Source organism: Pyxicephalus adspersus, chromosome 6, assembly GCF_032062135.1.
Source record: "Pyxicephalus adspersus chromosome 6, UCB_Pads_2.0, whole genome shotgun sequence".
Classification (NCBI taxonomy): domain Eukaryota; kingdom Metazoa; phylum Chordata; class Amphibia; order Anura; family Pyxicephalidae; genus Pyxicephalus; species Pyxicephalus adspersus.
Window position 1 is genome coordinate 40,816,373 of NC_092863.1, and position 26,636 is coordinate 40,843,008.

General features: G+C 36.7%; 1 protein-coding gene across 1 annotated transcript in view; it reads right to left on the reverse strand.

Annotated features, from left to right (window-relative positions):
* LOC140332714 (clustered mitochondria protein homolog) overlaps positions 1–26,636 on the reverse strand; it is a 33,961-nt gene that overhangs the window by 3,931 nt on the left and 3,394 nt on the right. Inside the window, exons 2-22 of the mRNA XM_072413908.1 lie at positions 20,106–20,209; positions 18,937–19,108; positions 18,498–18,641; positions 18,118–18,272; positions 17,291–17,445; positions 17,078–17,203; positions 16,772–16,919; positions 15,798–15,890; positions 13,619–14,313; positions 12,154–12,221; positions 10,863–10,967; positions 10,588–10,688; positions 9,751–9,903; positions 9,068–9,130; positions 8,437–8,681; positions 7,092–7,176; positions 6,382–6,535; positions 5,613–5,752; positions 4,082–4,162; positions 3,119–3,244; positions 1,941–2,062 (exon numbers count right to left, since the gene is read on the reverse strand). Coding sequence (XP_072270009.1) covers positions 1,941–2,062; positions 3,119–3,244; positions 4,082–4,162; positions 5,613–5,752; positions 6,382–6,535; positions 7,092–7,176; positions 8,437–8,681; positions 9,068–9,130; positions 9,751–9,903; positions 10,588–10,688; positions 10,863–10,967; positions 12,154–12,221; positions 13,619–14,313; positions 15,798–15,890; positions 16,772–16,919; positions 17,078–17,203; positions 17,291–17,445; positions 18,118–18,272; positions 18,498–18,641; positions 18,937–19,108; positions 20,106–20,209 — 3,235 coding nt within the window. The remainder of the gene's footprint in view (positions 1–1,940; positions 2,063–3,118; positions 3,245–4,081; positions 4,163–5,612; positions 5,753–6,381; positions 6,536–7,091; positions 7,177–8,436; positions 8,682–9,067; positions 9,131–9,750; positions 9,904–10,587; positions 10,689–10,862; positions 10,968–12,153; positions 12,222–13,618; positions 14,314–15,797; positions 15,891–16,771; positions 16,920–17,077; positions 17,204–17,290; positions 17,446–18,117; positions 18,273–18,497; positions 18,642–18,936; positions 19,109–20,105; positions 20,210–26,636) is intronic.

Below are 26,636 nucleotides of genomic sequence, written 5' to 3' on the forward strand. Positions count from 1 at the left end.
AAGGCATAGTGCTCCATTGTTGGTGTCAGTGGAAGGCATAGTGCTCCATCGTTGGTGTCAGTGGGAACAATACTGCCCCATCTTCGGTGTTAGTGGGAAGAATAGTGATCAAAGTTCTTGTGAGTGGGAGGAATAGTGCCATAGTGAATGTCTTAATAGTTCACTTTGCAAAGAATACCCAATCACTTGCAATCACTTGCACGGGAAAAAAGCTTGCAGTGCTTGTATGGGGATAATTCAATTTGCTATACGAGCACCCAATACTACTTCAGTAAGTCAACCCCAATATGTCTAAAGTGGTCCAAGAAACATACGTGACCTAAAGCTATGCTATGATAAATTATTTCTTTAATTGCTATGACTTGTCATTTCATCCTGGATTAGCCTGTAATTTAGATTTAGTAGCTATGTAACAGATAAGCAGCATCATGTTAATACCTGGGGGAGATAGATGAAAAGTGATCCTAAGAAACATCAGAGCAGATTTTACAATACAGTATAGCCAAAGGGCTGTATCATTTCCCTCTGTCAGATCAGCGTGACGCTAGATTTAACTGTGTCAGGAAAAATTAGAGTTTTCTGACTATGTCAGTAACAACAGATGAAGCTATGGTAACACCCTACTATTCTAAAATAGCAGAACAACATATTTTGTGTACATTAGTGTTCTGAGACCAAAGAATACCCCAAACCATCTTTAAATGTCAAAATGAAACCTTTAAGAATTAGAGTTGTACATCTCTACAAATGCCATCTCTTGCTTTGTAATAAAAACAGAACAGTACGTATTCTGGCCAACCGCCATGTAGCTATGGGCAAAATCAAGACTAACATACATAGAGTCTTGACATTAACAGAATTAACAAACTTTTCTTGTTCTGAGTCTCCCCTGTAAACAATGTTTTAGTAGTGGTTGATACTGCCAGTAGAGCCACTTTTTTCTCATTTTTTAAATGTGAAATTTTTGATTCTGCATTTTTCTATTTTTAGAAAATAGTTTGCATCACATGGATTTTAAGCACTTATATCAGGAGACCAATTTTTTCACAACCCCTTTTGCTGGACAGCTTGGCCTGCCAAAGGAGGTAGTAATCATAATTAACAATAACATTTACTAATCTGGCTGTAGTTAAAGCTGTCAGGAAAGAAATGCAAAGGCCCTTGTTGCTGGTTGCTGATCCCTGGTTTTGGAAAAAGGTTATTGCCTTACTGTAAGGCTAGTTTTAATTTTTTTTATTCCACACATTCCAGGTCAGAGGCTAAGAAAGAATCCAATCTAGACAATCAGTCAACTAACCATGCAAGAAGAGGAGATCAGCAATGGGACCCCCACATTTCTCTTCTGACAGGTTCACTTTAAATAGCTGATATAACAAGGGATTTCAACTTAGGATAGGAAAAGGTATCTCTTGATAAATATATAAAATTAAGGTAGTTCGGAATTAATTGGTATTAGGCTAGTAATGTGTTTGGTGATTGAGAATATAATTTACGCTGACACCTTGTGCATTTACAAAATAGAGAAGTAAATCCAACTCTCATTGAATTCCCCATTTTTCTGTTAGGGTGCTGCTGGTAAAGCCACAATTAAAGTAAACCTGTTGTCTTGAACGGAATAAACACGGGTTTGTATTGCAGTTCATACACAACTGGACAATTTACGATCAACCAAATCCCATTATTTTTTTTGGTCTCTGCTCTACAAACAGGTTGGATTTGTATTTAACAGTGACAGGGTGGGTGGAAATGTTTTTTTGTAGACACAAGATATACTGATTTTTGTGTGATGTGAATGAGTGACCTTACTATCTATAATGTACAATCAGTGAAGATGTTTATAAATTTAAGCAAAAAATGTTAGGAGCAAAGCATACGGAAATTTCAAAAAAGGGGTGACAAAATATTTGGCATACAGTGGGTTAATTCTAATATCTAGATACCTTAGAGCCACATCCAAAGACTTATTTCCATAATATTTTCTTTTAGTGTCCAAGGCTTTCTCAAGAAATCGTAGAGACAAGTCACATTCAAGAACGGCTTGTAGAACTACACCAATATTGCTCTGTAAAGATAAAAACATAGGAAATATAGTGTTTTATTTCTGAACAAGTCAGTTCTGTTTGTCCCATTGTGATGGTGAAATTATAATGGCATTGCTTACTGCAATAAGTCTTATGTGAATAGAGGATCTTCGTGACTTATACTTGCAGACCCTTCAGGCCACCACTAAATAGCTCATGTCTGACACATGATTTTGCTCATCTATGGGTTGCCAGGATCTGCTATTGGCAAGCAGGGAAGAGGTACAGTTTCCTTTTCAAAGTATGATTCCATATAAAAAAAAAATATTAACCTAAACACAAATCTTTTACAAACTAGGGCTTTTTATCAACTGGGACTATGGGCATTGACAGCTGCACAGCTTTGCAACTGGAGCTAGCAGGTGGCCCCATTACAGTCAATTTTAGAACAGATTTCAGCAGACAGTGCAAGACAGTAAAAGATCCTTATTACCACTAGGATTTTCAATCAGGGAAATACTGATCACTTGTCAAATTAAGCATACTTCTAATAGTGTATGCCTAGCATTAAAATGCCCATAGTCTAGCAAATAATCCCATTAATAACACACCCTGAAAAGTACACATGCATAGTGAAAGAAACATTTCCTTCATCTACATTATCTGTTTTAAAGGTTTACATATTGTAGCTGTGGCCATGCATAAACTTCAGTTTGAAAAGTATAATTCTGATTAATGTTTGAAAAATATAAAGGGCCTAAATGCCTAAACTATAACTTAATTTATGCAAAAAGATACTAACATTCACAAAAGTGTTTTCAAAAATAGTCATACGTGTGAAAAAATAGATCATTTACACTGTAATATATTGCTGATCTCAAATATGAATCAAGCAGTGATATAAAAGTCCTCTATAAAAACTATCATTTCTATCTACTTGTCTATTAGGACTGTCTTACAACAATCATGTAGACGGCTGATTGTGTGATCACCCACATGATTCATTCATTAGGGTTTTCCATGATATCCAGTTATGTCCATATGACCTTTCATTTATTATAAAATATACCCTTTTTTAAAATAAAGCCAGTACTTACATCAAGTGTAGCCATGGTAGGATGATCTTCACCTGCTATAAGAAGCATTAGGTATCGAGCACGATATAACAGCTTCAGAGACACTGGTAACTGTCCACTGGCAAAACAGTAATGAGAGAGAAGGACCTGTTGGAAAACACATTAGGATATGATCAAGATGATAACATTATGGAGGGTGTGTCTAGAATGTAACGCCTTTTTTTTTTGGGACCTCCTAAACCCCCATGTTCAAATGAAGGAAGAAGGAGCTGTATCAAGCTAGTGAATGCTTAGTATAAGACCCTGGAGCAAAAACAGATCAAAGTTGCCATTAGATCCTTAACAATCAAAGCTTTCAAATATGCTCCAAGGTCTCATGCTCATAACAGGCAGCTTGAGACTACTCCTTCAGGCAAACTCTCATACTGACAACCTCTATATCATGCTGGAAGCACTGTATATCACCAAAGGGAAAAGCCACACTTGCTGCATAAAGCTGGTTTGAATCTGCCCAAAGTAATCCTAATAAAAGACTACCGAAAACCTAAAAATCAATGTAAAAATACCCCCTCCCTAGTGTAAATAAATTATTTGGATGTTTTGGATGATATGTGCAAGTGCAAGCGTGCATAATGTCATTCAGACTTTTAGCACTTGCAAACCTGTGAAAATGGTGCGATATCATAATAACTCCTGTCCACACACCCTGACCCAATCTTTTATAAATGGAACACTAGAGATTTAACCAGATTTTCTTTATGTATATGTCACACTAAAAAAATGAAAGAACAAATCTCTCATAAAATGGTAAGCAAACTTTGATTTTTGTCCTTAGCACTGCAGTGTGGTATGAAAAAAACGCACATATAACAAGGTACAAGGGGGAAGGTAATTATTTCACCATGCAGCCATGTTGGGGGTATTAATTACAACTCTACAACCAAGACTATATAGCATACAAACCACTTATTCTGCTAAACCTACATAATCTTGGATGGAGTTTGCACTCTCATATCCCAGTGTTCGCTCCGTCATTATCACTGCTTTCTGTTGATTATCCAGAGCCTGTTAAAAAAAAAACAATAGTTACAAAATTTTGCAGGTAAGTCCAGTTATACAAATATGTGTCAGACTGAGCTATTAGAGGCTCTGCTTTTAGCAGGGAGTTCCTGGGTGTCATGTAAATTTTATCATTTAAATTTCAATAACTTTTTAAACATACAAAATAGTTAATACAAGCGTGAGATGATTAACATAGTAATTAGGTTTGTTGTACAGACATTTCATCTTTATTATGTATCATTTTAGAGGACTGGAAGCGATTTAGTATTCTTTTATAGCAGTACTTCTCATCTAGCATCCTGAAATACACACTGTGGGCCTTATTTATCCAAGTGTTTGAATAAAGATTGATCTGTGTTGTCTTTCATTGTGATTGGAGGCTATCATCATATTACACGTAGCACATATTTCAAACACAATTTTTATATATATATATAAACAAACAAACTAACAAGTAGGTTTGGTATAATTCATATTATCATGTACTTAGCCACATGATCATTTCATTAACTATCCCTCAGAGGAGGTAACAATCTGCAGTCCCTATCATAGGGAAGGCCATTTTTTTGGAGAGATTCCAATTTACCTACTACAATGTTTTTTTTTTTGAATAAGCATAAAAACTCAGGTAAACACAGGGAGAACATTAAAACTCCATGCATACAATGTCCTGGCCAAGAATCAAACTTTTAGTGCTGCATAGACAAGGAGCTAGCCACTGCACATTTAAAATATGTCCTTGGGATTCGCAGACTTGCATTGTCATTTTTGATCTCCTTTTAAATTTTTCTAACCTTTGCTAGTTGCCTGACATGCTAAGCCTCAGGATTCAGTACATTCTGAATCAATTACCTAGAACAGGTATGCTTAGTTAGAGATCTTGAATCTGCATATTTATTCCAGGACAGTAATTTAAACAACTCGAAAGCCACCGGAGTAGATGCAGAAGCATAAAATGGTTCCCTTGCTATTTTAGCAGAAAGCTGTATAACCCCCCCTCCCCTTACCAAAATGTGTTGACATTTCAATATTTGTCTGCAGTGCAATCATTTATTTGCCAGTGTACGCAGGATATGTTGCAAACCAAGGCCTGCAACAGTCAGGGTAAAAAGAAAATGTGTTTTGCTTTTCAATGTGTTCTACAGCAGTGGTCCCCAACCTTTTGCATGTCGCGGACCACTAAATGCACGGACTCCGGGGGGACGTGTGTCACTCAAAGAGGTAGAAACTTCCCCCCAAAGTGACATCATGATGCCAGAACCCGCACACTCCAGAGACACAACCTGCCCACCGGAGATGTGGTTTGCGGCTCTGGCCGTTTCCCCCCTAAGCGGGGTCTTTCTCCTGACCTTGCTGGTGAGTGCACCAGCCAGAGCCGTGGCCCACCTGTCAGAAGGCTGCGGCCTTTTAGGGTTGGGGACCTCTGTTCTACAGTATCTTTCCTAAATCTTACCTCTGCGATATCCCCTAAGAGGAATTTAGTTCGGGCAAGCAGACGCAAACACACAGCAATATCTGGATGTATGGCACCATACACGCTGTTGAATTGGACCAGAGCTTCATTTAACAAAACCACACCTTCCTGTAGGCCACCTGTAAACCACAAAGAGCAACACGTTCATTTAAAGACTTTGATTGAAAACCTAAAAAATGTTACTACTGTTTAGTAGTTTACCAATGGTAAAGAAACAATAGAAGACAGAATAAAATATTTCAGTAATGAATGAATGTTTTAGAGTGTGCGGGTACAATCACTTGGCCATCATAATATGTGCGAAAAAGAATCATGTTAGATATTGTAAGGAGAACAATGATCCATAAATCAGAAACATCAATTGAATTGGATAGGTACCAAACAACTGTCTAAATCTAAAATAAATCAAAACTTAAAATGGTAACATCTAATCTAATATTTAATATGGTAATGTGGATTTTAATGTTCCTTCAAGCTTTTTAAATCTGCAGCTTTCATATACAGGACACCTTGTGATCCTGCCAAGGATTCGCTGGGCACACTATGTACATTGATGGAGGCTTTTACAACGAAAACATTTAACGCCAGTCCTGCTTTATGCATGGGCACAATACGTTCAATAAGCCAAATTCCAGCACGCCAAAGTGACCCACTGGGGATCACCTATCTTCGGTCTCTTTTTAAAGTAAAATTCTTCCAAAACAAAGAAGAATCAACAGAAAGTATATGCCTAAAAATAATGTCTTACCTTGCTGGATGCTGATCTGCGCCTTAGCAAACAGCTGATTGGCCACCTTTGCCTTGATATTGATATGTTTGACTACAGGGAACATATTTAGAATATCTTCTTCTGTTAAAGCTGGTTTATGGCGGCTTTCAAAGTTATATTCCCGGAGAACAACCTAAGAAAGAAACAGTGTACAGTGTGCTGCTATATTTCAGGCACTTGTAGCAAAGGAGAAGAAGAGAATTTTTACCACCAGCTGGGTAGTTTCCATTGCCATCTGAAGCTCACATGGCATCGCACCATAATAATAATTGTGTCTGAGCCAATACCGGTCAATCGTATTTGCCCGAAAACAACCCTTTGTATTCCATAGGTAAACACATATAGATAAAATCAATGCTCCCCTCTGACACACTCATTACCAAGACCCATTTTTTTTGGAGGCTCTGGTTACAAGTATAATTTGTGATCTACAACATATTCCTATGTTGGTTAGGAAACAGCCAGTTACAGATTCTCAGTGTAAAGGTCAGAAACTGCAAGTGTCTAAATAGACTTACTTACTAGATTTATCATTCAATTTGAAATGAATTTGTTAGAGTAGAAGAGGACGCATAGATAAAACAATTTGTCTTTGAATGGCGTTACTGTAAGCATCAGAAAACTGCCACATCTGCAGATTGAACCCTGCAGACAGTAACATGACATTCTTATACACGTTGAGACAGTACCTGGACTCCAGTCTTTATGCAGAACTCCCGGAGCAGCGTCACTTTCTGCAGGCTAAACTTCTCCACCAAGTGCTCCACAGAATTACTGAAAGCAGAAAAAGGACAAATTTATGATCTAAGCAAAAATAGAAATTTCTTGTATAAATTATTGGTAGTTTTTTGATAAGTTGAATGCTTTTGAAATTAATAAACAAATCACAAGTTTACTGTTCATATAGAAGGGTGTATGTTTTTGTGTGTATGTCTTGGGATTATTGAATAAATTAGTCATATATTTTTAGGATAAAATTCTTTAGATTAATTAAAAACTTAGAACTTATGTTTTGTAATATTGTCTGTGTCCCCATTCAGAGATTCACCCTCTATATTGGTGTAAGGGAACATTGTCCTAAGGCTGAAAGTAAAGGAAAATTCAAAAATGTAAGTGGTCACTGGAAGATGATCTTCTCACTTTCTTTTGTGTCTCTTAGAAAGCAAATGGGACACAGACAGACGAAAAATGGTTTTAACCATCCCTCACCAAAAAATGTAAAACATTGTTTAGGCTTTGGATATACTTTAAATGTTTTTTTTTTAATTTTTTTTAAGTTTTTTATTTTGAAGTATTTTTATAATACTTTTGGAGGCTTTGTTTGTGCTGTAATAAGAAAAGTAGGATGAAGTGCAGTTATTTCAGCATAGTACTTTTTGCCTATTAGAAGTATATGACCTTAACAAATGAAACTGTTAAATAACTATCATTGCAATTTCAAAGTAGCAAACGTTGTGACTGCCACTTTAAAATCACCAGTGGAATTTGACACTTTGATAGTGGGGAACACCATAGGCTACAATGGAGACCACTGGTGTTTGCTGCAATCACTTTACAAAACTGGCAATAGCAGCCACAGTTGTATTAAATGTTCATCACATTGAAATATGAAAAACTGGTAATCCATTTAAGAGAACAGAGCTTCTGATTGCCATTTTAGTGTGGTTATGGTACAGAAATCGAGGGATCTTTCCCCATTTTAAAAATGAAATGATCACCAGTTTATAAATGTGATGTTCTGAAAGTGGTGAGCAGAACAGAAAAAAGCTAAACAAAGTGTCGATCTGTAATCAGATGATAAATGTGGAACGATGATAATGACATACGTTTATTTCATAAGGCAATGTAATGAGCAGTTTTGTATAGTAGCCCCAACCAAAAAATCTCACCTTTCCTCAGCTTGGAGCACTCAAAACAATGAAAAATAGTAATCAATTGAGTATTATTGGATCCTTCTGTTTCTTTCCCTTTATTTAATAAGATCAGTTGTAAAAAAGGAAACTGGCAAAGGAAAAAGTAATTTTCACAACTCACATTGAAAGTGTAAAATCAAAGCTTTCTTTAGCATTGCGTTTGATTTGTTTCCACAGATCAGCTGGCGTCAGACCGGTCCATGCAGTACTTTCTCCATTTTCCATTGGACGTATCTTCCTCTTGTTCTTCTTTTTACGAGTCATTAATTCATCGGGTGGCAGATGAGCCACAGAATTGAGGTAAGAACTAAGGAAGCAGTTCAGGAAGTGGCTTACAGCAGCTGACAAGGCAGATGTCTCTACTCCCTGGCATGAAGAACAAGGCTGATGTTACATGCATCCTTCTTTATACATCAATGTACCTACATACATGCCTTCATTTCTACAACTATTTAACTATTTAAACTGAGAATGACAATGAAAATGTGTATAAAAAACTATCCTAACATAATTGATCTGAGAACAATGGATAAAAAACAAAATATTGTGTTCAATTTTTTGATAAAATGTCCAAACCTGGATTTGGTTAAGGATCATGTGACCTATATACAGAATATTAGGACAATTCACCAAAATCAGCTCTGCAATGCATCTATTCATATTCACTGAAGCTGTAGGGTTAATTGAAGTTCCACTCACATTTGGTTACATAAATCATTTAGATTATATTTCTTTTCACATGTTACATGTACCTGCAAATAGCGGCGCAGGATTGCTTTGGCTGATCTTGTGACAATTTCTGTGATTATAATTCTCTGTTAAGGAAGAAAGGAAAAACAAAGTCAGCATTTTATCAATGATTACTAGAGTCTTGGCAACTTTTATATGCTACAGCTTCTACAAATGTATATGACTATACGAGGCTTATCAAAGTATCTTCTTTTCTTTTTATCTCATTCTGAAATTTTTAATATCCATAAACATTTGCAGCTGGTAAAATGTCTATATACGCATTATTATCCGGCCAATAATCAGGCCATGTACAGATTACTACCGGTGCTAGATACCATTAAAAATTAAAAAAAAGACAGGATATCAGGCTATATATACCTGGCCAAAAAAAAAAGTCAGGTCAAAGTCTGTGTCTCCAGAGTGACTTTGTATTCAATCATCAGGCTATATTATACCCAAAAAAAGTCAAAACTTTTGTTAGACTGCCTTTAGCCTTGAGTTTGACATGCATTCATTATGGTATAATTTCAATAAGTTATGTATTAACCTTATACAATGTAACAAGGTTTATTTATATCCAGAGTTGCATTAATTTTTCACCAAGATCTTGTATTAGGGATTGGGGAGTCAGACCACTGCAGTTAATACCAAAGTAAGCAAGAATAATACAATGATACATTAGAAGTGTATATATGATACTTACATAAAGATGATCCAGAGAGGGTCGTACTTCCAGTGTATCAATCATAGCAGCCACAGTACCTAAATACCGCACATTGATCCCTTGAAGGTGAAGTGCCTCTGTAAGTGATTTTCCATCCAAAGGAATAATTATATGGCCCAAACATGCCTTTATCTGCATGAAAAGTTAGAAGACAGTTTTATCACATTGTATATATTTTAAACCAACAATGCAACTGACTTATGAAGCTACATATGTCCCACAATACTTTTTCTGAATAGAGGTCCTACATCTCCACTGTGACCGTGAAAGAGGCAAATACTAATTTTCCAGCTTTCTGCTGACTTTTTGAAATTAGCACAGACAGCAAAAGGAAGGCAGCATACTTTTCTGTATGACATTAGCTGGAAGCCCATAAGATTCGGATGGGTCTGCCTGGGTGGCTCTATTCTACTTTATTGTGCTAAGCTAAATATTAACATTGATTTGTAATGTTTTCCTTTGCTTTGATTAGTAATCTTTACACTAGTCATTACTACATGCTAACAATGTGCATTAATATGTGTTAGACACATTTGTTTGGGATCACTTCCACAAATTTCTAATGGGCCACTACAAACATCAAATCACGCATTTGTCATTGGGGACACAAATGTTTAAATATGTTTTCTGGTGCATAGATATTTTTTAAAGAAATGAATTGGCAAATTATCATATTATACATCAATGCATGAAGCAACATTCATGAACATGTGTAAGTAGACATTAATATTCTCTGAATGCATGGCTGCACCTTTTGTTTATACAACTGTTTATGAATAAATACATATGCAAATCAGAAATCATTGGAAAACTTACAAAGTTGGGGATTTGCACAGTCAGGAGGAAGGCTGCAGCTTCACTCAGCAATCTCTTTTGTATTTGGAGGGCTTTGTTTTGGGACTCTGGAAACCGAACCACTAAAAAAAAGAAAATGGTGTTATTTAACAAAAAGTGGTATAACCTATGGCCTGCAGCCAATTTTTATTACTAGCAATAACTGCCATATTATCTATTTTGTTCATAGTCATTGTTTTCCATTTTAGCACTGGATTGATTACAAGCCAAGGATTTACACTGCTATAAATACTAACCTGGTGAATACACATCTGGATTAAACTGAATATCAAAGATGTACTCAGATACAGAACCAATCTCTCGGCACGCTTCTCTTACAATGTCTGCTCCTTTAAGTTCATCTGAAAGAAAGAATCAATTAAAGTTAAATTTTAGTGAAATATAAATCTTAACCTATCATAAAACTAAATAGATTTTTGTTAACCTTATGAATATATTTCAGTAGAAAAATAAATTCCAATTCTGAAATTTTTGCGTGGCTATGCATTGTGTGGAAAGGTTAAAACTGATATTTGATTATATAATAATCACTGATAATCTGATTAAATTTTCCTTCCATAGTTCCTAAGTTACCTCATGGTAATGACATTTTTAAATAAAACCTTTCTATTTCCATTACATATCTCATCATAGATCCTGTATTGTGATCAAGGGTCCTTGTGCTGCTCTATGCAATGCAGGCTGACCTGGGTGATCCAGCAAACCTGAAGTGGATCTGGTCCAGGATTTAAAACATGTGATTGCAAACAGCAAATGACTTTGAAGAAATCCATTCCAGGTTTGCTAGATCACCCAGCTTCACTGATGAAAGTGTATCTTCTCTAGCCTCGGATAGCTTTAATAAATCAGGCCCTGTATGCTGAAATCAGAGTAAGTACAGAAGAAGAGCCTGTACAACTGCAGGGCTGAAGGTAGGGCTGGAGGTCAGCTTTAAGTTTTTACTGCTGACTAGTTACCCATTTGGAAGTTTTCTGCTCAGTTGTTATCCTGGTCCCGTCAATAATGGAACAGGAAGTAAGAAGCAATCCCCCCAACAGAGGCAAAGAATGGAATGAAAACCCATTTGTTTTAAGAAAGTGTATTTAAAAATAAAACTTTCTACCATACAATAAGGCTGTGTTAATGGTTGCACTATAACTAGCATTATAAAGTGTTTCAGTGCCACTCAAGTTTTTCCAAATCAACCTCATAAAATATTATGGACCTAGATTTGTGCAGAGGGGAAAAGTCATTCCTGGTACAACTGTTGTCAATGGTGGAAGGGGGGCGGTATGTATACTTTTGGCCATGTAGTAGGTGAGATGGTCAAATTTCCACAAAGTTTTGGCCATATAGTGCACCTATTGCTGACTTGATCCTATTGGAGAGTGACCACTTGTAAAGTAACTCTCTGCAGAAACCAAGTGCATATTTCAGGTACATGTGTTTGCACTTTATCTCATTACCGCAATTATAAAATGACTATGAGAAGGTAAAATCTCATACTTTAACGTATATGTAAGTTTCCTGTTGGTGACCTGTGCTTACCTTTATCAGGCTTAAGTAAATCTCCTTGATGTGACTTCTCCATTACAATCTTCATAAAGTCTGCATACCTGTAAAAGTGGTAAATAAGGCAGAAAACATAACTAAAACATGAAAACCACTAAGGAAACACAGAAAAGGTGTGCAACTGTTTTAGTCTCCCTGTAAGTGGTAAAGCCAACCCAACTTTATTTGCAAAATTCTACAGAAAAATGAATTCATGGTTGTATTTTAAGAAAAAGAAACTTAAAAAAACTTAACAATATCAATAAATGCACAAATATTTTTGCAGTAGTTCCTTAAAGCTTGCTGAGATACAAGTAAAAAATCAATACATAAAATCAATTGTTTAAAAACTTTACTTGCAATTTGTGCAAAACTTGCAGAAAGAGTTTAAAGTTTAAAGCTCAATTGAACGTTGACATTAAAACAGCTGAATATATTCCTAGTGCATTAAAAAAAAGTAATAGCTTATAGTTCATGTTCTTTAGAAAGAAGCTATAACCTCTGGTCTCTAAAAGCATTCTGAAAATAGAAACCCTCATTCTCTGGTGAAATCAGTTGTCTCACTGCAGGGGTGCAGCAATTTCCCTGCTGAAACAGACCCAGCTCTCAATCCAGCAGAGCGCAGAAGCTTTGCTGATTGAGTTAAAGAACTAAAGCAAGGGAGGGCATGCTGGTCCTGTGTAGACAAATCCCTGCTCCCATACAGGGGACAGGGGACTTTTATGTACAGGCCACAGCTGTTTACTTAAGGAAATGAAGAATGTATGATTTTGAACACCCTTTGCTTTAGTTTACCAACAAACTGAGAGTTCAGTTGGGCTTTAACTCGAACAAAATTATATACATTTTGTCGTAAACTGGAAAGGGATGCAATTGCTTGTGTCATTTTTTAATTTCAGCAAATACATGATCAATATTTCCTCCTGACATATGATGGTGTGTGGCCACTGGGAGTACCTTGCTGGCTTGGGGTATCTTACTTGGGGCACCAAAATGGCTACAAAGGGCCCCAAGAAGAAATTAGAACATTACCAGAACTGGGTCACAGACAGCAAAAAAAATCACTCTTGGTTCTTGTTTCTCCTTACATCATCTTAAAGTTCAACTCCAGGCAAATTTAAGGAGGATACAAGACTTCTGACCTATTGCAGTGGTCAACCCAGAAAATGTTTTAAGCAGGGTGGGAGGAATTTGCAGGTGGGTGGCAGCCCGTGTATTGTAACAACTACTCAGTAACTACCCAAAAAACAGCCGGGTGGTAATGAAAAGTGCCGGGGCGGTCCGCCCAGCCAAAAGGGGGAGAACATTGTATTGTTTTTTTATTTATCCAGTAATCATTTAGAAACAAATGGTTACTAAAGGAAAGGCACAACTGCATTGCCACAGACCAGCTTTGACATTGCAACCAATATTCCAAACCACTTTGTTACTTGTTAAATATTTTCAATGAATGTGAACTTACTTGTGTTGTACAAATACTTCCAAGAGTTCTTGGCGTAAACAACAGAGACGGTGTCGATAGGGTTTTGGAAATCCAAGGTTGCGGCATTCTTGTAATATGTGTTCTTCCTGCACAGGAAGGAAGTTCGCATCTGGAGGGAATGTTCGGAGGAGGTCCAAAATGTAGTGGCGGCCATCATTACCCACAATCCCCTTGCATTCCACAGAGGAACACAGATGCAGTTCCTCATCATTCTCATTCAGAACAGCATGCCTCAATATCCTCAGTGGTTTGCAGGTCTTATGGAGTAAAGAAAGATATTTTGCACTTGTTGTCACAGTTTTACCAAAGTCAATTGATCCATAAACAACACTCTGGTCTTCCTTACGGTCTAAAATCCCAGGTATGATTGATTGAGCAGTTACTCGGTACCCACGGTAATCAAGAACCACGGTACCCAAGACGTACAGTTCTTCAATGTCTAAGTCACTGTAAGCCTGGACACCCTTCAAATCATGGCTGGCAGCAACATGCGCTGCATGATCTCCACCTAGATCTTTATAGTGATCCCTCACATCAAATCCAAAGCTGAAGAAGATATTGTTCCAAATAAACATCTGCATTTTTGTCTCTTCTCCAGGGTTAATGGCCATAACATTACCATCGATGACTGCCATTGCTCCTCGAGTTGAGGCTCCAACAAAATCAGAGTTGATCTGAAAAAACAAAAATAGATCTCATATTGTTCATTGTAGTACACAAATTGGTGCAGATCATTGGCTGAGTAATATTAAACAGTGTTTGAGAAACTGGAGTACAATTCTAGTTCCGGAGAAACAAAGTATAAAAGAGAAGTTTCTGGACATAACCAGCATTCAAAATGGACAAGGGTTATAACCCCAAATTATTAAAATGTTATTGCCATCTGTTTTATGCCAATAGCAGGTGTGCTTTTTCAGGTGATGTTTGTCTGGAAGGAATATTGTTATCTATTTCTAAATCAAAATCACAACCAGCCAATCTAATCTGAAAGTATTTCTAAAATTTATTATCATTCTAAGTCATTGTCTACGTAGATGGTAAGATGTGAAATTTTTCAGACATTTCCAAGTCTTTTTTTATACAAGAAATATATGTACTTGTGATATCTATGTGTTCATTTAAAGCATATGTGTTTTTCATATATGATATATCAGTCCATGGAATCCCACTCAACACATCAGAAGTGTGAGCAAAGTTTATTGCATTCCATGGAATGTGTTCACATGAGAGGAATGCAGCTCCTGAAAACACAAGTGCTCTTTTACACACTTGAAACAATGCCCATTATGTTATCGGAACTAGTAAACTGCACATGTATGTAATGTATAAAACACAGAAGGTTCTACATAGTGTTAGGTCATTCCTATCAAAAAGTAAGTATATATATAAAGTATTTAAAACTAAAAATTCTATTTTTAAATAATTTTAATATTTGTAACATCAAATATGAGCCATCAGGTAGAGCCCTGGGTTCACATACTGTCCAAGTTATTGTTAATTGTAAGCCAGATGTTCAAAAAATTTACACGCATATACATTAAAGATGCAATAAAGGCTCCACTTGAATGCATTAAAAAAAAAATGAATTATGTTCTGCTTCATGGGTAGAACCTTGATTAAAAATGAATACGACAGGGAATATTGGGTCACTGACTAAAATGTCAAAGTTGGGAAAATATAAATAGTTTTGCAAAGATAACAAATTTACATTTTTACCCATTGTTGTTAAATTCTGGTGCAGCTAATTATCATGAAAAATGAGCTAATAAACCAAGTCTGGAATTAAAGTTGCAAACATCCCTTTTACTAGGGGTTCACTAACTGTGGCTCCTTGTCTGAATGCACTTGCTTTATTCTCCTATTGACAATATAGATGCTATATCTTTTACTGACGCTGACCATGGGTATGCATATAAGCCTGCCTTATAAGCAAGACACATGTATTACCCTTGAAATAAATAATTATTTGTAAAGCAATGGTTAAATGCAAATAATCAAAATATAATATAAAACAAGTTTAATTGCGTCAATGTAAAAACATTAAATTTAGGTACATTTAGTACCATTTAGGTTGTAAAAGTTTATTATTATTTGACACATGTTATTCTTTAGTGTTTATTTAATTTATGAATGAAATGTCAAAACTTGCTTCAATTACCTTAAAACTGGCCCTCTGTCGCAGCTGCTGGTCTGTTGGGAGCTCCTTAGGGAGTTCTCGTGTTGTCTGCAGCTCTTCATTCCAATCTCTGGTCTGTGATGGATACAATTACCAATTATTTTTCCATCCTATATTATCACTCATGTGTCAGTTATGTGACAGAGCTATATATGTATATAAAGATAATAAAATGTATCTATACCTGCACAGAAATTCTGATATTAGTCTCCAGACACATTTATGTATTCATACTAATTTTCAACATTATGTAGTTTAGGTCTGATAACCTTAACAATAAGTAAAAAAGCTAACATACATAACTTGAATTTCCCAAAATTGAGCCCAGTACCCCTATTCTTTACATAGCAGTATTTTTTGTAATTTTGGTCTGTACTGATTTAAATAGTTTCTTATCTTTGGTGAATCTGACATTTTTAATACACATTTTTGGCGTGATAATCAGTCATATGGACCATGGAGTTGTTTGGTGTGGTCCTAGCCTGTAGCTTATATTTATAATGTATGGCAGATTTGTATATATACAATATAAACCATTCTCACTACTAATGGTAAGGTGAGAAGGTGCAGATAGACCAGGTGTCCTTAGCAATGCTCTTGTTAGGATGACCGCACTGTTATGTGAGAGGTCACCAATAAAGAACGTTAAAAGCTTATCCCAACTATACTTATGCAAGTGTCCTGTTCAACATATGAGAGCAAGTAGCAGAAGCACCAACTCATAGACATAAAGGTAGATATTTATTCTTATTTGGATCCGTTGCTTGAACCCCATGCTTTTGATTCTTTTTGCCTTCATTCTGCATGGTCCATCATTGGTATGGAACATTCTAAGCTTGTACATATAGGACCATTCTCTTCTTGGTGTTTATGAAACATGCTTGGCTTCAGTAGATTAATATGAAGGAATAGTGGAATTATTTTATGCCGTCCTTAAATCAGAAAAATTATTATACCTGACCAGGAATGTGTTCCTCATATCCCAGGCGTAAATTGTATGCATCCTCTGCTCGCACACAGTCAATGATATGATTAGTATTAGGAGCAATCCAAGTATAAAACTGATAAGGTGTTGCAATTCTCTCTAGTGGATGTCGGTGTACCCTGAATGTTAAAAAAAAACAAAGGAAATAATAAACTTTTACAAAACAAAAGTACTATATTTATCTTGGGTCCATAATATGAGGCCATATCATTTTAGGTCATTGCAAAGGTAATGTGTGATTCCTTCTCTGCAACTACAATGATTTTTTAAATTTTACCTTTTCTTTTGTAGAGCAGCAAAGTTCTTTTTGAATGCTGGGCTGACCTGGTTTAACAGTTCTACAATACTGTGGCTCAAGTGGCTTGGTGAGGATGGTTTGGGATTAAATATTTCTGCAGTGGACCTAAAGTGTAAATAATTAGTGAAATAATTAGTAACAAAAAGACGTAAATAAATTGGTGAACAATTATACCTGTACAAATATACTTACTGGTTTATGTAAAATCCTCTGTTAGATGAAGTGATATTAATATGATGATCTTCCATTGTTACTACTGTCAAATACATTAAATCTCCATGCATTCTGCGATTGCCTGGGGGAGGATTCCAGCCACTCATAACCAAAGATTTAAGACACTGAGGAGGCTGTTGTACAAAACAACAATAGAATTATTGAGGATTTTTAAAAAATGAATAGTAATTTCAGAACAGATATACTAATAATGAAAAAACAAGCAATATCTGAAAGGTGCACCATGTAAGAAATGATTCTTAGATTATAACAAATACCCATTTGTGATTGATTTACTTTTAAGAGTAAAATTGGGCAACATGAGGGCATAGTGGCTAGTACTCTAGCTTTACAACACCGGGATCCTAGGTTTGATTCTTGGCTGGGACAATATCTACATGGAGTGTGTAAATTCTTCTCACTTCCTTCCAAACACTTACTGGTAAGTTAATTGGCTTCCTGTAGACTATGGTAATGGCATATGATAATGGTGAGATTACTATGGCCTCTGCACTATGAATAATGTCAGTATCAAGGATGGACATAGGGCAGTGCAAAGTGTGCCACTACACAAGGGCCCTGAACACTCCTTAGCCATCAGGGACCCCAACGGGAACCCCAAGTCAGTACAACAGGAAGGTCTCAAGTCAATTCTCCACAGCAGTCCAATGTTAGCTATATCTGCGACTGTAAAGAACTGTAATCTTTCTAATGCTTTAGTTATATATATGCCAGAGATCAGCTAAGTTTTGGTTAAAATGGCTTTGTGGACTGAGAATTACCAGGAAAGGAGAGCAAGTTCTCACCTTACTGTCTAAATTTATAGGTTGAAGAGGTTGCAGTGGTCGTTCTGTACTTCCAGGAAGAATGTATTCTGGAGGAGAACAATCAATTTGATCCAACCCTTGATCTGAGGAGGAGCGTTTTTTCTTCTTGCCATTGTTTTCAGGAGGGGGAGAATCTAGAAAGGAGAACAGTTATCACCATCTGTATTCACAATGGCACTAAAATATTTATTCTGACATGTCATAGATGGATTGACTTTGCATGTCTCATTCATTAGTACAAATTGTCAAAGGACAACTGTAACAATATTGATTCACAGGAAGGTTCACTATATGTCCAAAACATATGCATAAGGGTTCTTTTATATATATTAAAGAGATTAGTCGTTGTTTCATTTTACCTCCAATATCACCCTCAGAAATGTTGTTCAGGAAGGACAATGAGCTACAGTCTATTCCATTGAAGGCATCTGAGAGGTCCAAGCTTTTGAGTAAATCTCGGAAATGGCGTATGTGAATTCGGGCATCCCTGATGGTGTATGGTTCTGAAAGAAAGACAAATAAACCATTATTCTAAAAATAAAAAAATAGAAAACTCAATAAAGCAATGGTTATGAAACATTTAAAATAAATATCTTATGCCCCCCTCCCTTCATTGATTTGCCTATTATCATTCAATATACTCAAATACTCTAAAATAATATATAAAGTAATCAAGGTAATATACTTCTCACATGTTATTTAACTGCGACATGCAGAAAAGATAATATGGCCAAAGTACCATGAAGTATGGTATCTAATTAGTGATTTGCCCCTCCTTTCAGCACAGATAGTACTTACCCTCCACCACTTTTAAAATGGAACCATTTTTCAGTCCTGCCACAGACTTTAGCTCTGAAAAGTTGTCCAGGACATTGCCGTCAAACTGCAGTGAAAAACACGTCCTATGGCAGGAATCTTCATGTTCCATTAATACCTGGATGATTTCCTGTACTAGCTCTTTTGGAGATACCTGTGCAAGTAAAGCAAAAAAATAACTTCATATTACATATAGAAAAATAGCCAGATTATCAGTTCACCGATGTGTTGGCTGCAGTAGTTTTACTTTTTTCCAGGCTATGCTCACAACTTCACTGTATCTATGGAGAACACTGGTGAACACCCAGCCAGGACTACAACTATGTCAACCTTGGCAGCTCACAGTAAGTGAAAAGGACACCACATTTCCAACAACCACAATACGTATTTTCTGTATTTGTGTACTGTACTTATATTCTTAGGCTGAGGAATAGAAACTAATTCAGTCACTATATCTAAGGACTGATAAGCTGGAGATTTGACATTTGTGTCCTTGGGATTAGATAGTCTTTAAGGAACTGGAGAAATACAAAGGCATTATTACAAGTCGAAATATATCCTACGTTGATTAAATGATTGGTCTAGAAACAGGCTCTCTGAAATAACCTAATACACATTAAATTAGGTTCACTAAACTAACAATGCAGAATACAGACAGATTACAGTCACATTGATGAAAATTAAGAAAATAAAAAAGAGAAGTTATATACACAATATGAAAAAATATTTGTAGGCCTCTGATCTTGTTGGACATGTCATTACAAAACCACAGTCATTAAAATAAAATGGTACAGTAGGCTCCACTCTTTGAAAGAAAAGATTTGTGTTTGTAGGGAATTTACAATTGTGAAGACACAAACTGATGTTGGATAGGAGGATCTGGCTTGCAATCAATGTTCTAATTCATCCCAAAGGTGTTCAGTAGGGTTGAGGTCAGGGCCCAGAGAATGAATTTACACTGTATGTGCATTAACAATACTTTTCAATGGAAGGCCTAAAATTTGAAGGGGTGTGCACTTATTTTGGCCACATATTGTATACAGCATGATCATCATTCTGAAACACTTGCCCCAAAAAACAACCATTGCTATTGCTTTTAAGAAATCTTTACTATACATACTATATAGATTAAGCAGATCAACCCGTCTTACCTGTATTTCTATATCATCTCCTCCTGGTAGTTGAATGGTCACATTAAATAAATTTGGTACACTTTCTCCACTGCTTTCCTCAACTGTGGTTTCATTTTTTCTTCCTATCATGCAACATAGAATAAATAAAGAATGTAAATAACATGTAAAGGAACCTAAAGAACTTACCTCTAATGGATAGAAGATATGCTGAGACACAAGACTTAAATGTACCTGAACTCTCAATGTTTTTTCATTTCTCATCCAAAGCACGATTTACTACATACATTGTTTAAATCTATATGAAGTTCCATTCCTCAGAATTTTCCAATCTGTGTTTGCAGACTGGCAGCAGGTCTACAGAAAGGGGGGAATATCTAAAGAATGGGACTTTGCAGAGACAAAATAAAGGTATGTAGATATACAAGAAGATGGTCCATACATGATCCATGTAGATATTAGAAGAGAACATATATAAATCTTATATACACAATAGGATGACACATGCAACTGTACAGATCACAAATTTTATATTGAACACTCTCACATCCAAAACATAAAATCTTAACCCTTCCATGTGTAGACAATATATGAGAATATGTTTGTAGGTACAAAGTGACTACAAAACTCTCAGATGGTAGGTGTACCACAGACTAAAGCTATACACATAAGTTGGGTGTCACCAATGGTTGTGCTTGTCTCAGGAGAAAATCATATGCACAGACGTTGTAAGCTCTTCGGGGCAGGGTCCTCTCCTCCTCCTATGTCTGTATCTGTCTGTCATTTGCAACCCCTATTTAATGTACAGCGCTGTGTAAAATGTTGGCGCTATATAAATCCTGTTTATAATAATATTAATAAAAGTCCCCTGACATAATTCATTCATTTGCCCTGGTTAGGTATCGGGAATGACCACTGTACTTTCCTATGGAGAAGAACACAATAGGGTGGCCCCTTGTTTGCCTCACTCCATAGAATAGAATAGTGCTGTGTGTACAGTGCTCCTTCATTCTAATGATCGGAAAGATTGTTTCCAGTGACAATCATCTGACATCTGTACGTGGCTTAAGCCTCTGTGAAGTTCCAGTTTGGTAGTGACCGACATGTGTACAAAAAAAAAAAAAATGCTGACAAAAACTTTAATTCAACTGAAGCCCCTCCGGGGAAATATTTTAAGCGTACAATCATACCTTAGCTATCAATAAGACCCTCAGGACAAGCATTTGTCAGATACAAAAATGTGTGAATCCATATTAATGTTGTGCAGCTACTCTAGAACAGTGCAGTGCTTTATGTGAGGTCCTATGGTGTGTAATGTATATATATTTTAGATAACATTACTTTTCATGTCTAATCTACTTTAAGACACAAAAAAGTTTAAATATTACTAATACAAAATGTGTTTGGCTAGAATAAAAGAATAAGGAATTAAAAGTCAAAAAATGCATTAGGAAACTGGGAATAATTACTGATGATGCTGCCGGTGGTTGGTTTTGTGTGAACTGATTTTTATTTATCATCGCTGATGATTGCCCCGCTTCATCAGGACTCATTTTGCAGTATTTCATTAGTCACAGATATAATGGGAACTTCTCTCAGACTGAGTCACGTAAGTGACTTTGTGACCAATTACAGGGTGGTGATCGCCTGTAACCACTGATCAACCAGCTTCTACATTGAAATGCATGACAGGCACCGCACATAGTTGTGACATATTCAGACTTGTCGTAACTAAGAATGAGTAGAGTCTGGTCTGAACATGAAGGCAGCTGTTCAGTGCTTTGCTTTATTCATACTGAAAAATAAACCCAGCTTTCTTAAAAAGCCAAAGCAGCTTTCTAACAAATGTAATACTTGATTGGTAATGAAATCATCACTTTGTAAACTTTTTGTCATTTTGTACAGGCTTTTGAGTGAACACTGGGCCTGATTAATGAAAGTTTTGCAGAACTGGAGCAGATAGACTTTCATGGGAGAACTCAGCAAACCTGGAATGAATTTCATTTGTTATCAGTTGGCAAAAGTTTTCAATTCTGGGCCAGATCCGTTACAGGTTTGCTGGATCACTCAGGTTTTTCCCATTATAGTCTATCTTTACCAGTATTGGACTGCTTTTATAAATCTGGAAGAGTGGGTCTGGTTTATTATAGCGCTCCAAGGTTACACTTTCACCAGTGAACCTGGGTGATCCAGCAAATCTGGACCTGAAATACTTGCTAGCAAATAGCAAATAATTTGAAGAAATCCATTCCAAGTTTGCTGGATCACCCAGCTTCACTGATAAAAGACTAGGGGAGCTTTAATATGTCAGGCCCATTGTGTCCAATGGAAGCTTGGGGATCAAAGTACGGCTGTTTTTTATAGACTGATGATATATCTATGCAGTGTAGCCCCCATGCCCCCTCCATTGCATTCCACAGTCAGGGAATGGCATGCAATGGGACATAGGAAGGGACAGAACAGTTTACTAAAAGGAAAGGGAGGACTGTTCAGCAACTGACAACTATGCCTTTCACATAGTACATGAGATTCCATACAAAGCCCATGTGCTATGAGAACAACCATCCATTGCACCATGTTAAGGAAGTTCAACGTCTACTTGAATAAGCTGCATAACCCAGAACTGCAGTCCCATATTGCATCTGCATTTTTTTCATCAGCAATTCAGCACAGTGCATTGGGATGATATTATTATTAAACAGGATTTATATAGTGCCAACATATTACTTAAATAAGGGACAGACAGTGACACAGGAGGAGGAAAGAACCCTGCCCCAAAGAGCTTACAATCTAAGAGGTGGGGGAAATATTCCCAATAAATAGGGATTCACATTTCCGTGTGAATATATAAGTCAACACATCCACATGGACAAGTGTTGCAGCAACACGCACTAATGTATGATTTTAGTGTCCTGCCTTGGAATATAAAATCTGTGAAAGAGGTGGAGTTAGGCATTGCAAATAACTAGCAGAGGCAATGTTTCTGTGCTACACCCATTGTGCCTGGATAGATCTCCCTCCTGCAATGATTTCCTGACAATGGCGGTGATGTACTATGCCAGTTGTGGCACACTCCATGCAAACAGCTGCTGTAAAGCTTGCATCAGACCGCAGCCACATTTTAGTGGAATGTAGAAGAAAGCCATAGGTCAAGCCTAGAAGCAGCTGCATGACCTGAGCCCACAAATGGGTCGCCACTTGTTCCAGAAACATTGTAAAATAAATTGTTAGTATAGCTGCCATTACCGGCTTGTTTTTGAGACGCGGCACCCGGTACTGTCATCTAGCTTCTTGCATTACCACTTGGTGTTTATGACCCTAGACAAGGATGTACATATCAGGTGTCACAAAGGTTTTATGGCTGCATCTTTGTTCTCAAGGACTTCCTAATGCAAGGTTAATGATCACAGTCCCTGCATATGCAACCTAATTGGGAATTTTATCTAAAAATGTATAAATTGCAAGTAGGCAGGTGGGATCATAAAAGACATAATATGTAAAATATTCATTTTATGTATTCTATGAGTAAAAATATTGTACCCCTCTGTTACTTTGTTACTGTAATATTACTTTCCATTAAAGTAAAACATTTAAATCAGAACTGATCACATCTGAATTAGAACTATGTCTTATAGGTTTACTATCTTAGACTTATATTATTCTATTCATTACAATTATCATCTGAAAAGTTCCCACAAAAAAAAAACTTCATATTTCCCAGCATGCACTACTAAGGCTGACCTAAGCTCTATTGCACATTCCCCCTCCTGGAGTTCCAGCACCTGTTTTTCTATAATTGTGATTATTTTAATAAAGGAAAAGTCCACAAAATCCCTTGCACAATAACATGTGGATTGTAGCATGTTTGCACGTGTATTGTGTTTGTGCACTTGTTTTTCACGGTGCTGCCCTGCAGTCTTCAAGTGTTGTGACAATAATAAACACAAGTCTGAACAGTCCCAAATGCCCTGCAATTAATTGGAGTATGTTGGGGTGCAGTGGTCAACCCAGAAATCTTTTTACGCTTGGTGATAGGATATTGAAAGTGGATGGTGGTCCCTGTATTGTGTTCCAACTCTTCAGTCACCACTGAAAAAAAGTCGGGTGGTCAGTGAAAAATGCCAGGTGGTGCACCCACCTAAAAGGGGCTAGGGAGAACACTGGGTGCAAGGAGATGCTTTAATCGTATCAATATGTCAATTGACTTTTATAGGGGGGAAAATGAAGAAAATTAAAGGCAAATAGACTTGTTTTTTGGGCGTTAATGCAGCACTGTAGTCACCATATACATCATGACAATTATGATAGTTAAGACTGTCAGTGAGAGCATGCCCCAAATGCCAATTTGTTTCCTACGAAGCTTATTTTGTAGTTATTAATGAATTCTAGACGGATGAATCATAGTCTGGCTTCTATATCAAGAAGATTAGAGCAAAGTTTCAGCTTTGTCACCTACCTCTATGGGATCCCCACCCAACTCCTTTGGCAGAGAAAGTCTTATTTCACTCTCTATAATGTATTCGTGTAAAGCAAGTGAAACCAGTTTGTAATGAATATGACAAGCTGGGGAAGCTGGGATTACAAGTACTGACATCACACCAATGGAGTCTCCAAAAAACACAAGACACCAATAGATGATTTCGCTAAGCAGCATCTCCAAAATATAGCGCTGACATATTACACTGTGCTTAAAGAAGTCCAAACTCATGTATTTGTTCCTCTAGGAGCAACCCAATTTTAATAGGAAACCAATTAACTTTCCAGTATGTTTTTGGTATGTGAGGAGTAACCAAAGCGTTAATAAGGACCCATCCAATCATGGGGTGAACATACGAACTCGGTTCAGATTGTGCCATGGCGAAGAACTGAACCTGGGAGTTACCCACTGAGCCACCATGCAGTCCATTGATTTATTAGCTTTAAGTCAAATTCTTTAATATAAAATTTTTTTTTTAACTGAATCCTTTAAGCATACCCAAGAAAAATATTGGAGCATCAAAGAACTAAAACCATATAGGAGATTTGTGGATCAATAAACTCAGATTACCATTTTCTAAGTCTTAATAGTGTATACCGTAATGGTGTTACAATACATGCATTGTGTACTATGCGCTATTCTACGACAAATCTTCTGCATCTTTCAATGTGTCAAAGAATGCAAAATGTTTGTACAGAATACTTACAAATCTTTATATAGTCATACCCATCAATTGTTAAAGATATTCCTTACCCAAGGATCTGGTTTTTTATTCCTGGCAAATAGTAATTACCCGTAATTGGTGATCAGATTATCTGCGTGAATAAGAAGCTGAATGCCACTTTTCCCAGTCTTATAGCTGCTTCAGTAATTAAAGATCATGACAAAAGTGGCAATCAGGGTGTTGGAAACAAATACTTCTAATCTCTATAGTAGTTTATGGCATACCTTGCATTCTGGTGACCTGAAAGTGCTAATAAGGTTTGATAAATCTGGAGATCGCCATCTTTTATTACTGGAAGTGGTGATCTCCAAAAAAGTGGCATTCCTGATGATGCCTTTTCTGACTAGGAGGCTGTCTGTCCTTTAATAAATGACCCCTTGGACTTCTTCCATTCTTTATTATCGGCCCAGTGACCCAGCTGATTCTGTATATAATGGGGGCGAATATTGCTGGTAGAAGAGGTGCCGTACATCACAGCCCTGTGCCTCAGTACTTTTCTCTAGAGCCCCCAGCCCTGATGCATGCTGTGTGCTGGCTCTCGGGTAGAGTTACACAAAGTGAACATGATTTGATGGGAGGATGTCAGTCTGGAAGTATAAGCGTTCCTGACCAGCCTGTATTTACATGCATAGCTCCCTAAGTAACACCCACAAGGGATGCTGAACATCTATAAATGAAAGGACTAAAATCCAATGAATAAAGCAGAGGGTCAGGGACAGTAAAATTGGGAGGAAAAAGTAATGAGACAGGTTCTCTCTGACTTGCTGCAGGTTCTAATGCACACTGACATATTTGGTCAGTACAGGAGAGGAGCTTGTACACCTGTGCTAAACTGAAGCTAATGGGGGAAATCCGACAATGGAGATTTAAGAGATTAAAGTGGATGATTGAATAGACAATCTCTGTACAATCTTCCTGTAATATGAGATCTCACCTTAACTATCCAATGTATTTGTATCCTACAAGGCTGCCCCTCCAATATTATTATTATTATTATTATTATTATTATTATTAATAAACAAGATTTATATAGCGCCAACATATTACGTAGCGCTGTACATTAAATAGGGATTTATTAGGAGATCTAATAATGGAGAATAAACAGATGCTGAAACATTAACAAAAGCATCTGGCCAACAGATGAGGAATTCTTTGGTATACAATCTGTTAATCCATGATGTTGATACCCCACAGACTGCCTGATCGGTATTGGAACATGGTGCACAGATATGACTGGCATCATCTAATGTTACTGATAATGTTTACCTCTAGTAACCCTGATTGAAAGATAATATGGTTTGCAGATTGGTAGATAGATAGATAGATAGATAGATAGATAGATAGATAGATA